This window comes from Lichenostomus cassidix, chromosome 5, assembly GCF_008360975.1.
Source record: "Lichenostomus cassidix isolate B80296 chromosome 5, HeHo_3.0, whole genome shotgun sequence".
Taxonomy (NCBI): Eukaryota; Metazoa; Chordata; class Aves; order Passeriformes; family Meliphagidae; genus Lichenostomus; species Lichenostomus cassidix.
This window is the reverse complement of record NC_139486.1, coordinates 14,695,686-14,708,059: the sequence shown is the minus strand read 5'-3', so window position 1 is coordinate 14,708,059 and position 12,374 is coordinate 14,695,686. Positions and strand designations below refer to the sequence as shown.

The 12,374-nt window shown below is 41.5% G+C and overlaps 1 protein-coding gene across 1 annotated transcript; it reads right to left on the bottom strand.

Moving 5' to 3' along the window:
• Positions 1–2,347: 2,347 nt before the first annotated feature.
• On the bottom strand, positions 2,348–6,987 carry LOC146436005 (alpha-1-antitrypsin-like). The gene is made up of 5 exons (XM_085061482.1): positions 6,850–6,987; positions 5,433–6,080; positions 4,513–4,783; positions 3,831–3,975; positions 2,348–2,678 (listed from the first exon to the last, which is right to left on the bottom strand). The coding sequence occupies exons 2-5, from the start codon at positions 6,061–6,063 to the stop codon at positions 2,469–2,471; spliced, it is 1,257 nt and encodes a 418-aa protein (XP_084917608.1). The 5' UTR covers positions 6,064–6,080; positions 6,850–6,987; the 3' UTR covers positions 2,348–2,468.
• Between the last annotated feature and the right edge of the window lie 5,387 nt (positions 6,988–12,374).

The following is a 12,374-nucleotide window of genomic DNA, read 5'->3' as shown; positions in this document are numbered from 1 at the left end:
CCTCATTATGCATCCTTTATGCCCAATATTCCAGTATGGTAGGGGTGGATGCTACTTTTTTGGTTAACAACAGAAGTCATCAAGGATCAAAATGCATATCCTTGAGATTTTGACTAGTTATCTGTGTGTGCTGTGCTGGTGGAGGATAAGGTGAGGCTAGTTATCCCTGATAACACATGGGCAGTCCACTCCATGTGCCAGCTCCAAGATTTCTCTCCCTTGGGTCAGTGTGTCTTAAGGGTGAAGGGCATTGGGATGTTGAAGAGTGACCAAGGGCTCCTTGTCCTCTTCAGAGAGATTTGACTTGCCCACCTCCGTCCGTTCCATGTTGCTCCTGAAAACGTGAAGACTCGGTGGTCTGCTGGAGTTATCTTGGCTCAGGGTGATATGTTTTCCTCCTGGTAGAATTTCAGTTTCAGCCAGAGTTGATTCAGGGTATCTACAGCTGGGACACTGTGTTGCCTTTGGTTTTATGACAGACTTTTTGAACATCTGTAAAGCTTTCACTTTTTCTGTTAAATCATCATGTTCTTGCTATACTCCCCCTAGCTCCATCATGGAGCTAAAATAACTGAGCAAATCAGCTCAACACTCCTGTTCTCTTCCAACTCTTTAAGCTCCTTTCCAAAATCCATATAAGTTTCCAACAAATTCTTTGAACTTAACTGCTTATTTGAGATATCACTGGTCACCTTTGAAAACTTTTTTTTTTTGAGCTGTTCTTATTCGCAGTTGCAGGGAAGTTGCAAAAGCATAGCTGGGAATTCTCCTCTCAGCTGAAATAATTTTTCCACCTTTAAATAACTGCATTTAACCCATTAGGCACCAAGTGAACTTACACTATTTCCCATAAGAAAATCTCATCGTTCTGATAAGAAGATAATTAAGTATTTTTACAAAGGCTTCTATTTCACTCATCTAGTATTTACTACTAAACAATAAAATCAGGGTTGTTCCTGGGTGTCGTTTTCCAGAATTGGGGAGAGGGGAAGGGAAGAAATGAGGCAATATGAACAGTTTCCTATTTACTTTCATTCTTGCCTTCCCTTTAATGTGTCTCAAGCAGCACACAGTTAACTGCTCCCCTAAACTTCACCACTCCCAAAGCAGGGGAGCAATGATGGAGCAAGCTGTGTTAGTAGCTGTGGATGAAGAGACTTGTAGCTTGGCAGTCCTGTGCAAAGCTAAAATCCTTGGCTGGCCTCCAACAACAGACGTTTGCCCCTTCCAGCAATGCTGAAACAATTGATTTTATTTTCCTGAGAGAGAATGAGTTAGACAGGTATAGCTGACTCAGATTTTCCATGAAGCATTGCTAGTTTTCTTTCTTCAAAATCGAGACGGGGGATTATTATAAAGAAAATATTTTGCATTAAGCAAGTCTTTATGCCTGTGTGAATAGGTTGGCTAAAGGTTGGGTTTTTTTTTCCCATAGGACTGTGGAAAGGTCTGTGCTTGCTCACAATAAAAGGCTTTATTATCTCTCCTTGCAAAAATGCACACTATAGTTTTCTCTCCACCCCAGGGAGCCCCAGGCTCCCTCAGTGGACTCTTTGATTCCAGCTCCTCCTAAGGAGGAGAGCAGAGTTGAGGCTGGAAGCCCAGGGAGGAAGCAGTGTCCTGAGCTGTCCTGAGGCTTGGCTCAGCTCAGGCTGTGATGGAGAAGTGCCCTCCAGCTGAAGATGCTGAGAGGACACTGTGCAGGAACCCCACCATGGCTCCTGACTGCTCATTAGCACCACCAAAGTGCTAATCAACTAAAGTGCTAATGAACCCTTCCATTAAATCCTGTTACATAGCCAGTTCTAGCCCATTCCAGAGGGCTCCAACAGACCCAACAGCAGAACACAGCTGAGCCCCTCAGCCAAGACAGTGGCACCCCTGAGGAACACATTTGGGAAAAGGGAAAATACATTTTGTGGCAGCTGTGAGGGGGAGGACTTTAAAAAAACAAGTGAGAGAAGCAGCCCCACAGACATTCAGGTTAATGCAGAAGGAGGGGCAGGAGGTGCTCCAGATGCTGGAGGAGAGATTCCCCTGCAGCCCGTGGAGAAGCATCTCCTGGGATTCACAGTGGAATGAGAGGGAGGGAAAGAAGGGTTTCCCAGCTGAAAGGGATAGATTTGTGGCTTGTGAGGTGAGGACAGGAAATGGCAGACACAGGAAGTGTCTCAGCCAACAGTAGGAAGTTGTATCTGCATCCAAAATCCCCTGACACCATGATAACTACACGGAAAATGTGTATCTGTTGAGGATCCCCTGATGGCTGGCTACTTGGGCTGAGTAGTTTTGTAAAAATGACCTATAATGTTTATATCCAACTGTCTGTTTTGAAGGAAAGGAAAACTTGACATAATATTTATTTATTTGTTAATTCTGAATCAGGTCAATCACTCCTATTTTGCAAAGATATTCCTGGGATATGCACAAGCTCGCCTCTCTGCACTGCAGAGCATAAGTGCTCTGGCCTAGTCTTCCTTAGCAGTTGGGTTCACAATTTTCCCCATGAAGAGCAGGCCGTCGGTGGCTTTGTCAATAACCATCATCAGGAAGGGCTTGTTGAATTTGATCGGAAGAGGAGGAGGGAATTGTAGACTGTGTAGTGTAACTTCTATCTTGGTCACTGCAGCAGCCTCTGTGCCATTCTCTCTAACATCCACCGTGGCCTTGTGAATTGCCTGCAAGGAAAACAGAGATTACAATCTGGGCACAGAAGAGAGAGAGGCAACTGGGGAAAAAAATTGCTTGCTTTCACACTGTGAGAAGGTAATTCTTAAAAGAAAACACAGAATAAATGTAGAACTGGTGTGAAAGAAATACTAATGTCCAGCCTTTCCTAGACAAGCAAAGTTTGGTCTGAGCTCAGGGAGAGTTTTCTTCAACAGTCAGAGTCAAACATGACTGCTTGCAGAGAGTGAGCAACACAAAGGATATTGTTCTGTTGTTTCTCAGAGTAAGATTTTGTCTTCAATACTGAACACGAAAAAAGAAATTTCTCATTTTGCATCAATTTCTGTGTAAGCAAAACAATTCCTTCTGCAAAGACAACAGTGACAAGCTTTATAGAATATCTTCCTGTAACACAGCCCACAAATAAGATTTTGCAGGGCTTTCTCTGGTAGCTATATCTAATTCATATTTGGGAATTCACATGAGCTATTTCATTGGTTTTGGACAGCCTTCTGTTGTCTTCCCTCATGGTCTGCAACACAAAACATCTAAACATCTAAAATTTCCTCTCATTAATCTCTGCTTACTCTTTGTTGATTTACTTGTGAGGAATCACAAATAATATGTGATCGAAGGACCTCTAGAGGCCATTGAATGCCTCCAACCTCCCTGCACTGTCACCTCTGACATCAGGTGAGGTAACTCAGGATCTAATCTAGTCAGGGTTTGAGTATTTTCAAGGACCTAAATTTCATAAGTAACCCATATTAGTAACCCTTAAGTAACCCACCATTTTTGATCACCCTCATGGTATATATAGTATAAGAATGACTATTCCCAAACATACATCATAACTATGATTTTTGTCATGCATTACTTCTTTAACACCAGCTTTTTGTAAAATTATTCCTGATGTGCTTTCCAGTTGTTTTCTTCCTCAGAGACTTTCAGCTAAGTTTATAGGATCACTGTGCAGTAAACAATTTAATATTGAACTGTATGAAGAACAGCCATTTAATGCCTAACCTTTTCCTCCCTTTATTACCACCTATAAGGAATGACTACACTCCAGGAGTAGGATCAGCTTATCTGTAGGATTAAACCTGCATACAAGCAGGGCAGAAAAATCTCTTGATTACCATCCCTGTTTGCATACTTACTTTGGAAACCTTCAGAAGATCTTCTGCCACTCCAGAGAGATCAGCCTGATCACTGAACACCTCTGTCACACCCATTTTCTGAAACAGGCTCTTAACGTCATAGGAGCCAGAGACAGAGAATTTTGGAAGGTCCAGGTAGATCTCTCTAAAAAAAAAAAAAAAAGAAAAAAAAGAAAATATATATATATAGTGAGTTTGTTTTTGCAAGATCCCTTGAAGCATTATCTATTGCAGGTATATATCCATCCAAAATACCCGTGGAGCTAAGGCTTGACTTTCTGTTAGGGAAGCAGAAACTGAGGTACCTGTCCCACAGTCTGATCCGTGGTGCAGGGGTAGAGTGATGGTTCATGAAAGTGACTGGCTTGAAAGTATCATCCAGAGTGGAGAAAAAGAAATTGTACTTTGTTTTGAACTGTATTCCTCCTACTGAAGGCAGGTTTCTGAGGGCAATGTACCCTTGTGCAGGATCCTCACAACTGGAAGCTCTGAGTGGGGAGGTGAGAGAGTTCCCCTTTGGTATGAAATCACACAATACCTTGTCTGAGTTAAAGAAGCTGAACAGTGCTTGCTCCTCAGAGCTGTACTTCACAACTCATCATGGCATCCTAAGCTTTACCCTTCCTGGGTGAGTAGTTTTGGGCTGTTCAATATTTAAACAAAGCCACAATTAAAACATTACCTTTTTTCAAGTGATCTCAACCAGTCAGACACTGTTTCTTTTAGCAGAGCATCTTCCACCTTTTTCATTGTCCCTTCATCAGGCAGAACAAACAATGAAGTAACATTTCCTTTGTATGGGATTTCTACTACCCAGCTACACATCTTCTCATCCCTGTGGACATTAAAGTGCTTTTTTTGATGCATCATTTGGACCTGAACAGAATTCTTGGCATCCAAGAAGAAGTCATCATCTCTTGTGTACAAATTGTTGAAAGGATTTTCCCAGGAGCCTTTTGAAAAAAGAATGAGTATAGAATTGAAAAAAAAGGGACTAATAAAGGCGTGTCACATTAATTGATGCTTAAAATAATATATTTGAACAGTAGAGACAGCAACAAGCCTATCTCAATTTAAGGATGCTTGTTCCCTGGCCATGGAAAGAAGCTTTACCTATTTTCAATGGTCTTAATAAAAATCACAAAAGAAAAGCATAGGTTGAGGCTTGCAGTGGAAAAGAGATGAGCCTTTGCCTGTTCAGATGATGGTAAATCTTTCACAGACTCCAGCTATAAAAGCTTCAGGCTTATTCCTTTGATGGAAGTGTCATCTCTGTTTGACCATGTCCTGCATAGCCAAACACCTGTGCCTTTCAACAAATCATCATAAGTTCTTCATATCTTCAGTTCTGAACCTGGTTTAAAATTTATATGACATTGATCAGTGCTTCTGCTGATTCTTTTATTTTTTCATTATTTTTTAAATTTCTCATATAGAAAATTATTCTTCATACCTGTCTTTCAAATATTTGCCTATGTAATTTAAAAATAGAAAGACATGTTTTAAATTAGATTATAGAATGTGTTCACAATGTGAAAAACTTTTGTTTCTTTGAACTTCCAGAGATTATGTGTATGGCTGTTACCCATATGTGTCACTCACCTTTAAAGAAAAGGTAGTTAATGAGAACCATCACGGTTTCTGGATCAAGACTCTTGACTAAATCAACAATTTTGCCATGTGTTTTTGTTTCCACGTACTTATTGATTTCCCTTATAGCCTCTGGAGGATTCCGGAAGTTGCTAGAAACAGCTTCTGAATAATAAAAATTTGTGACACTATCCGAAAAGTTTTGAAGCAATTTCAGTTGACTGTCTATGAACAGGGCATTGCCCATGTTCAACTGGACTTCTCGGTGAGGGTCATTCAGCAGCTGGAGGACATGCTGAAATCCCTGATGGATCTCCTGCTCCTCCATCTCTGTCAGGTTGAAGGCAAGGCCTTTGTGCAGCTCTCTGAGTGTGTTTGATCTGGCCCCCAGGGAGAGCATCGCAAAGGCAGTGGAGATGCTCAAAGGAGAGAAGAAAATGTTCTTGTTGCCTACCTCCTCTCTGACCTGCTTGTAAAACTTGAATGCAAAGTCAGCATTGCTGGGGGCTAGCTTGTAATGAGGCAAGTTTCCAGCATCAGCCTGGGACTGCTCTTCTGGGGAATGGCGTATTTGTTGTTCCTGCGGTTGACCATGGACTTGAAGTCCAAGAAGCAGCAAACACAAATACAATGTTGACTTCATTGTCCTTGTGAATAGTTCTGTTAAGAAAGAACAGAGCAACTCTTAGATTTAGAGAAGATTTTCTTTCCTGCATAAAAAGATTTTGTATTCTGTTTTTCAGATGTCAGTCATTAGAGCTACTGTTCTATTTGGAAATACTCCTCTACTTGGCCTCTGGACAGTCTGCTTCTAGTCAGTTCTCTTAGTTTGTGACCAATGAGCAGAGGAAATAAGATAATGATGTGGCATTGCCAGGGAAGAATCAGCTTTCGTGAGGTATTATAGTGAAATAGTTCTTGCTTCTGACCAGCATGGCCTCAGTGCACTCCTAAGTGCCTTGGGGTACGTGGCTGAGTTCCTGTATTGGCACCCCTGTATCTGGTAAGCACTTTGGCAGAGGGACCAACTTTTGCTGATATGTTTCTGTAGAACCCATGGTCTTGTTATGACTTGGGTTTTCAAGCTCTGCAGTGATACAGTCAGTTACAGCAGTGTATAAAATCCACCTAAATTCTCAGACTTTAAACTATTTATATATTTCTGCCTCTTATATAACAGCTCTGACTCAAGACCTATATTATTTCAAGATTTTACCTTAAATGTTTCAGCAAGTTGAGGATAAATTGAGAAAGTTTATTGGCAGTCTCTATTGCACATAAACTACCCATGAAGTTGCAAAGCTCAAGACTCAAGAGCTAAAATAATTTCCAATTACTGTACAATATAAATTAACCTCAGCAATAAATAGCAGGGATCACATACAACATAAATTCTAAGACTTCTAAGAAAGTATAATATGGTACTTACTGTGCTGGACTTTCACAGTGCTTCTTCTCTCTTATTCATTGGCTTCCTTTTATTATGTTAATGTCCACTGGTAAATATTACACAGGGCAAATAAGAGTTATTTGCAAAGCAAAGATTGAGTAAGCGTTTTTTCTGGATAGCAAACATTTCAAGTGTTTTTCCCATCACAGAGGCAGAATGATGCCAGCACCTAGGGCTCTAAAGGGAGAGAAAGACCAGGGACTTTGCTAGTCTTGGCTTGAACTAAACTGTGAATAAAAGACCTTTGCAAGGTAGTCTGGAATAACCATGGTAAATGAGTTCCTGGAAACAGAACATGACAAGTACCGGAAAGCTAAGAAAAAGCCAAAACCATGGATGTTCTGTCCCACTGAACTTTCTGCACAGGATATCCTGATGCAACAATGCCATCTAATTGAGTACCCAAGGCAGCAGCAAGTTTGTTCAGGCACAACTCCATCCTGCCTAAAATGCCATTATTTGATGGGCTGGTGATGGGCTAACCAGAACACTGGTTAGCTTTTTGAGGGAATTTTGATGAGAGTTTTACAAACTATTAAAGTGAAAAAAAAAAAAAGCACAACACAGCTTGACAAATAACAAAAATAAGGAAACAAATGTATGAATGAAATCGGCAAACTTTTCCATGACAAAATGTTAGCTGGGGAGAAGAGAGGAGGTTTTGAGCTATGTATGCCTAGGGTAAGCATGAATTACATACATACCATATGTGTCTTACACTGGGATCCTTCTCAGAGGAAGCTGAAACAGGCAGAATTTAGCTATTTAGTAGTTTAATTAAGGGTGAGGCACATGGCACTTATCCTAATCAGCAATGACTAATTATTTCCATTGAATGTACATGATTTTGCCCCAGGTAAACTTACAATTTATCTACACCTTGGAATCAACCACCATATTAATTGCTATATAACTAATCTCCCTTACAAGGTAGAGACAGGGCTGGTCAGAATATATTCCAACAGAGAGGGATTTTTTTCATTATATGTGCAAGTACCCAGGAAGTTTATTGCAGTATTATGTAAAATGACCAAGTCTCAGGAGTAGCAAGTATGCTGCTGCTTAACTCTAGCAAAGACAAGATACTTTTCTCAAGCCTAGGCCTGCCCATGTAAATAGCATTAATCTTTCAGCCCAGTCCCAATGCTTGGCTAACCATCTGAAGGATGCTACTATTTCCAGAGAGGAATTTCAGAGAACAGTAAAGCTGCTGCAGTGATTCTTCTCCTTTCTCCCAGGAGATGCAGCAGCACTCAGCATGTCAGGGAGAGAGTGGAAAGTTTCTTCTGTCTCTGCTCAAAACTCCCAGGAACCAGATCCTCTGACCTTGGCCCAAGTCTCTTCCCAGGCAAGGTTAAGACCAGCAGTTACAGCAGACCTACAAATGATTATTTTCAAAGAATCAGCTTCCCAGCATTCCAGACAGAACAGAATGGTCAATGAATCCATCAGTCACACCCAGTCATTTGAAAATTACCCTTAGGTCATAGGTGCCAGAAATAGAGACTCCCGGATAATATACGTGGCTTCTGTTGAAGACAATGGAAAATGAGGATGAATCACCACACATGGGTATCACCTGCATGCCAGCCAGGTGGCAGGGCTGTGAGAGTCCAGGGAGAGGAAGGCAGTTTGTTACTTCACATTCCTGTTGGTAAAAATGGCTGTGTCTCCAGAACACAGGAAAATGCCAGGCCAAACTGGAAATTTGTGCAGTTTTGCAGAGAGGAGAGCTCTCCAGGAGATTTGTACAGAAGAGAGTATGGAGCTCCTGGATGCTTTGAAATAAGCAGTGGCTGGGACAGGGGGACTCTTGCTCCAGGAACCATGGGAGTCATAAAAACGACTGACAAACATGCTTTTCCCATTGGCCTGATAATGGTCTGTATGGAAGGAATTAAGGGATAATTTCATTATCTCTCTCCCTTCTGTCTGCCAGTGACTCTGCTCAGTTATGCAATGTGTCTTGGTTCCTCCTTACAGGAGCAGTTTCATCCCATATCATTAACTTATTTCTGTTGCTGCTTGGTCATCAGATTTTTATATTTCAGTTGCTGCTTGGTCATCTGATTATTATATGCTAGCTTTGCAAGTTATATTTGAGGGCTTTCCAGGGCAAAGGATTTCTGACTATAAAACAAAACACCAGCAAGATAAGGACTGAGCTTGACAAATATGTACATTGCATGATAAAGCTTCATGCAGCTGTTTCTTGTTTCCCTGTAAAGTTGTATAACTCAGGGTATATCTACAAAAGTTGATCTAGATAAACTTATTGACATATGTAACTCCATTAATATCAGGAGATTGGTATCATTGCAAAACTTGTGTAAGTAGAATAAAAATCAAGGCCTTTTCGTAATGTTGTCTTTTTCTGTAAAGGTGTGGTGGTTTTGACTGGCCCAAAACATCAGTAAAGTATTTTTAACATCTAGGAGAAATTTGGACCCCTCAGAAGCTGTTGTAGTAGGCCTGGGGAGGGGTGTGGCACAAAGATGGCTCCTGTGTGTCCTGAGTGCAAGTTCTGGAAGTTTTTACATCAAGTCCGGCAGAGCCAATCTCTGATGGCTCTGAAGGTGATGGACATGCTATCGGCCAAGTTTGGGCCAATTGGAGGTGCTGGTTATGCCTCTGTGAAAACATATTTAAGAAAAAAATTGAAACAAAGGAGGTACGCACTTCTTTCACTTCTTTGTAGTTGGAGGAGGAGGAGGTGGAAGTGAAAATATGTGGGGGAGAACAGCATGGAGACACGAAGGTCAGTGCAGAAGGTGGGGGAGGAGGGGCTCCCGGCACCAGAGCTGAAAACCCTCTGCTAGCCACAGTGAAGGCCATGGGGGGAGCAGCAGGTCCCCTGCAGCCCATGGAGTCCACAGGAGTGCAGAAATCCACCCACAGCTCATGCCAGAGGAGCAAGTGGATGCCTGGAAAGGACTGTGAACCAGTGAGAGTCTCATCTAAGAGTTAAAACTGCAAAGGCCTTGCAAAGGAGAGAAAGGCCTTGCTCCTGAGATGGAAGAAGCCTGGCCTCGGCTCGGGAGAGTCTGCACAGTCTGCGCTTTGTCCTTATGGACAAAGAGACTCACGTTGCAACAGGATTCGGGCTGGATTAGACTCGTAAGATTAGACCTACGCCAAAGAAGTTCCCAGAGGACTGTCTCTCGTGGGAAGGACCCCTGGCTAAGTAGAGAACCCCCTCTCCCTGACTGGACTGACCAGAAAACCCCTCTCACACTGCCCCCTGTCTGTGTTGCTGGTCTGGAAAGAGGGAAGGGGGGTGAATGGACTGCTTCTTAAGAGGGTGGGGGTGAGAGCAGGAGAACTGTCTAGAGAGCGAGAAAGAGATAAGTAGAGATAAAGAGTATTTGTAGTAAAAGAATTGTAGTGATGAATAGATTTAAGAACCTGCTCTGTGGACTGAGAGAATGCCCCACACCCTGCCCCCTACCTGGGCTTGTCGGTTATGAAAAAGGAAAGGGAGTGAATACTATGAGTTTGTAAGAGAGGGGGGGGGAGTGAACAAATTAATGTATGAAAAGTTTATTTTTGCCTTGCATTTATCCTCCAATTCTGTTAAGTTCTTTTGCAACTTTAAGCTTGGAGCCTAGTTGCCCTCTTTTTGTGCGTCCTCCTGGCAATGTCCTATCTCAAACCTTGACAAAAGGACACCCCAAATATGCTCTCCATGTCTTACAAATATTTATCCTTTTCTCCTCAAATGAAGAGAAAGCGCATTAAGCTCTCATTTCAAAAACCAGCATGACTAACAGAAAAATTCAAAAATAAAAGCTGAAGGCTAAGCAAAAGCCTGTGACAGAACTGGGAATAGAAACTAGACCTTTTCTACTTTGTTTTCAGCTTCTTTCACCAATGCAATTGGGATCTTTTAACTGAATTTTCATATAAACTCATAGTGTGCTAGAAGAAAGCTGTATAAGCAGAACTAAGTACTCTATTTTTTTTTCTGTATTATATCTCAGAAGAAAATAAAGTTATTCTTATCATCAGGTGTGATTCCTTTTCTCATAACAGACATTTTACCTCAGATGTTTATTTAATGAGTGTTCAGAAAATAATATTTTATATTTTATACTTTGTCTGTATCTAATCTGCTAGCACTGAATGAAAAAGTGTTTCTAAGAGCACACAAAGATGTATGGCCTCATGTGAATTCCATTGGGGTCAATCAGCCACCATTTAACTGTTCAAGATGGGTAATGTCTCTGACTGCTCATCTCGGATTTTCCTGATAGATTTTCCATTAAGTTCCCACCTGAAGATAGTGGGACATACCAAAGCTTTTGACATTACCAAAGCTTTTCAAAACTAGTTGTCAGAAGTTTTATAAAAAACATTCAAATAAAATAGGGGTGAAAATAAGTAATAGTAGTGTACTTCAAGACCAAAATTTTGCTCTCAAAATGAATTTTAGCTTGAATTTCTTTTTTCAAAAGGTACATCAAACTCAAGTAGTTAAGACTGCAGACCAAAACCCTTAATTAATTATAATGGTACAAGAACTTAGAGATGATGTGTGTAACTCCCAGAATTAAAAAAAAACAAATGAGAAAATGAAAATTGGTGTGCCCTCCTGAATGTCAGTGAGGTTCACAGGCAGCCCTTCCAGCACTTGAGCCTGGCTGGTGGCAGTGAAGACCAGGGCCAGCAGAAGAAAACCAGTGGAGAAGCTGACCAGGGAGAAGAAAACACTCTTGCCAGGTTCTTGGGCAGTCAGTTGCCTGAAAAACTGTAAGGAACAGCGCATGTTTCTGAGGACTATCCATTGGCAGGACCCAAAAATGATGCCTTTGTGGGCTTGCTGCTCCTGTGGAGTTCAGTTTTCTTACTCTGCTTGTGGCCACTGAGAAGTTGACAGTCAAGGAGAACAGGCTGACATGCAGCAAAGGAGCATTGCATGCAGTGATGGACAAAGAAAAAGTGAAGTCAAAGTTTCTTGATCTAATTGTAAATAGATTTCATATCTGGGTACTATGCCAAAAACAACTCCTAAATTCATCCATCTGGCCTTTGAGAACTTCTATAGTTATTACTTTATCAGGTTATAGCTGCATTTGTCATTCTGATTTGTCAGTAAAATAACTTCTAAAAAATTTTAGCAGTCAGAAAATATGAGTTTCCCTTTGGTCTGGCACTGTCTTTGAGAATGAATTGATCACCTGGGATTTGGTTATATCTCTCTGACTCAGCACTAATTTGGCAGTGATATTACTGCAGTCATGGTCTGCATTACTTAACATCACTGTAAGATCTGAGGAGTGGAGAGCTCTGCACTTTATCACCTCCATCTCTGCCTGCCTCTGCACAGTTATTGGAAGGATAGCTGCAAGATGTTGGCCTTGGGTGCTGAGCTTTTCTCACCAAGGGGTGCACCTGCCAAGGAAGACTCTCCAATGGCCTTTTTCTGCCAGGTCGTTCCAGTTTGCAGTGTCAGGCCACACCTAGGTCATTGAACTAGTGACAGACTTTCTGGATCATAACAAAAA

What these genes read in the sequence shown, in the direction of transcription:
- LOC146436005 (XM_085061482.1), bottom strand. Translation starts at nt 6,063, where the DNA reads ATGAAGTCAACATTGTATTTGTGTTTGCTGCTTCTTGGACTTCAAGTC. An exon ending in TAACTACCTTTTCTTTAAAG is followed by an intron (nt 4,784 to 5,432) that starts GTGAGTGACACA and finishes TTTTTTCAAAAG; the next exon opens with GCTCCTGGGAAAATCCTTTC. An exon ending in TTGAGATCACTTGAAAAAAG is followed by an intron (nt 3,976 to 4,512) that starts GTAATGTTTTAA and finishes TTTTTTTTTTAG; the next exon opens with AGAGATCTACCTGGACCTTC.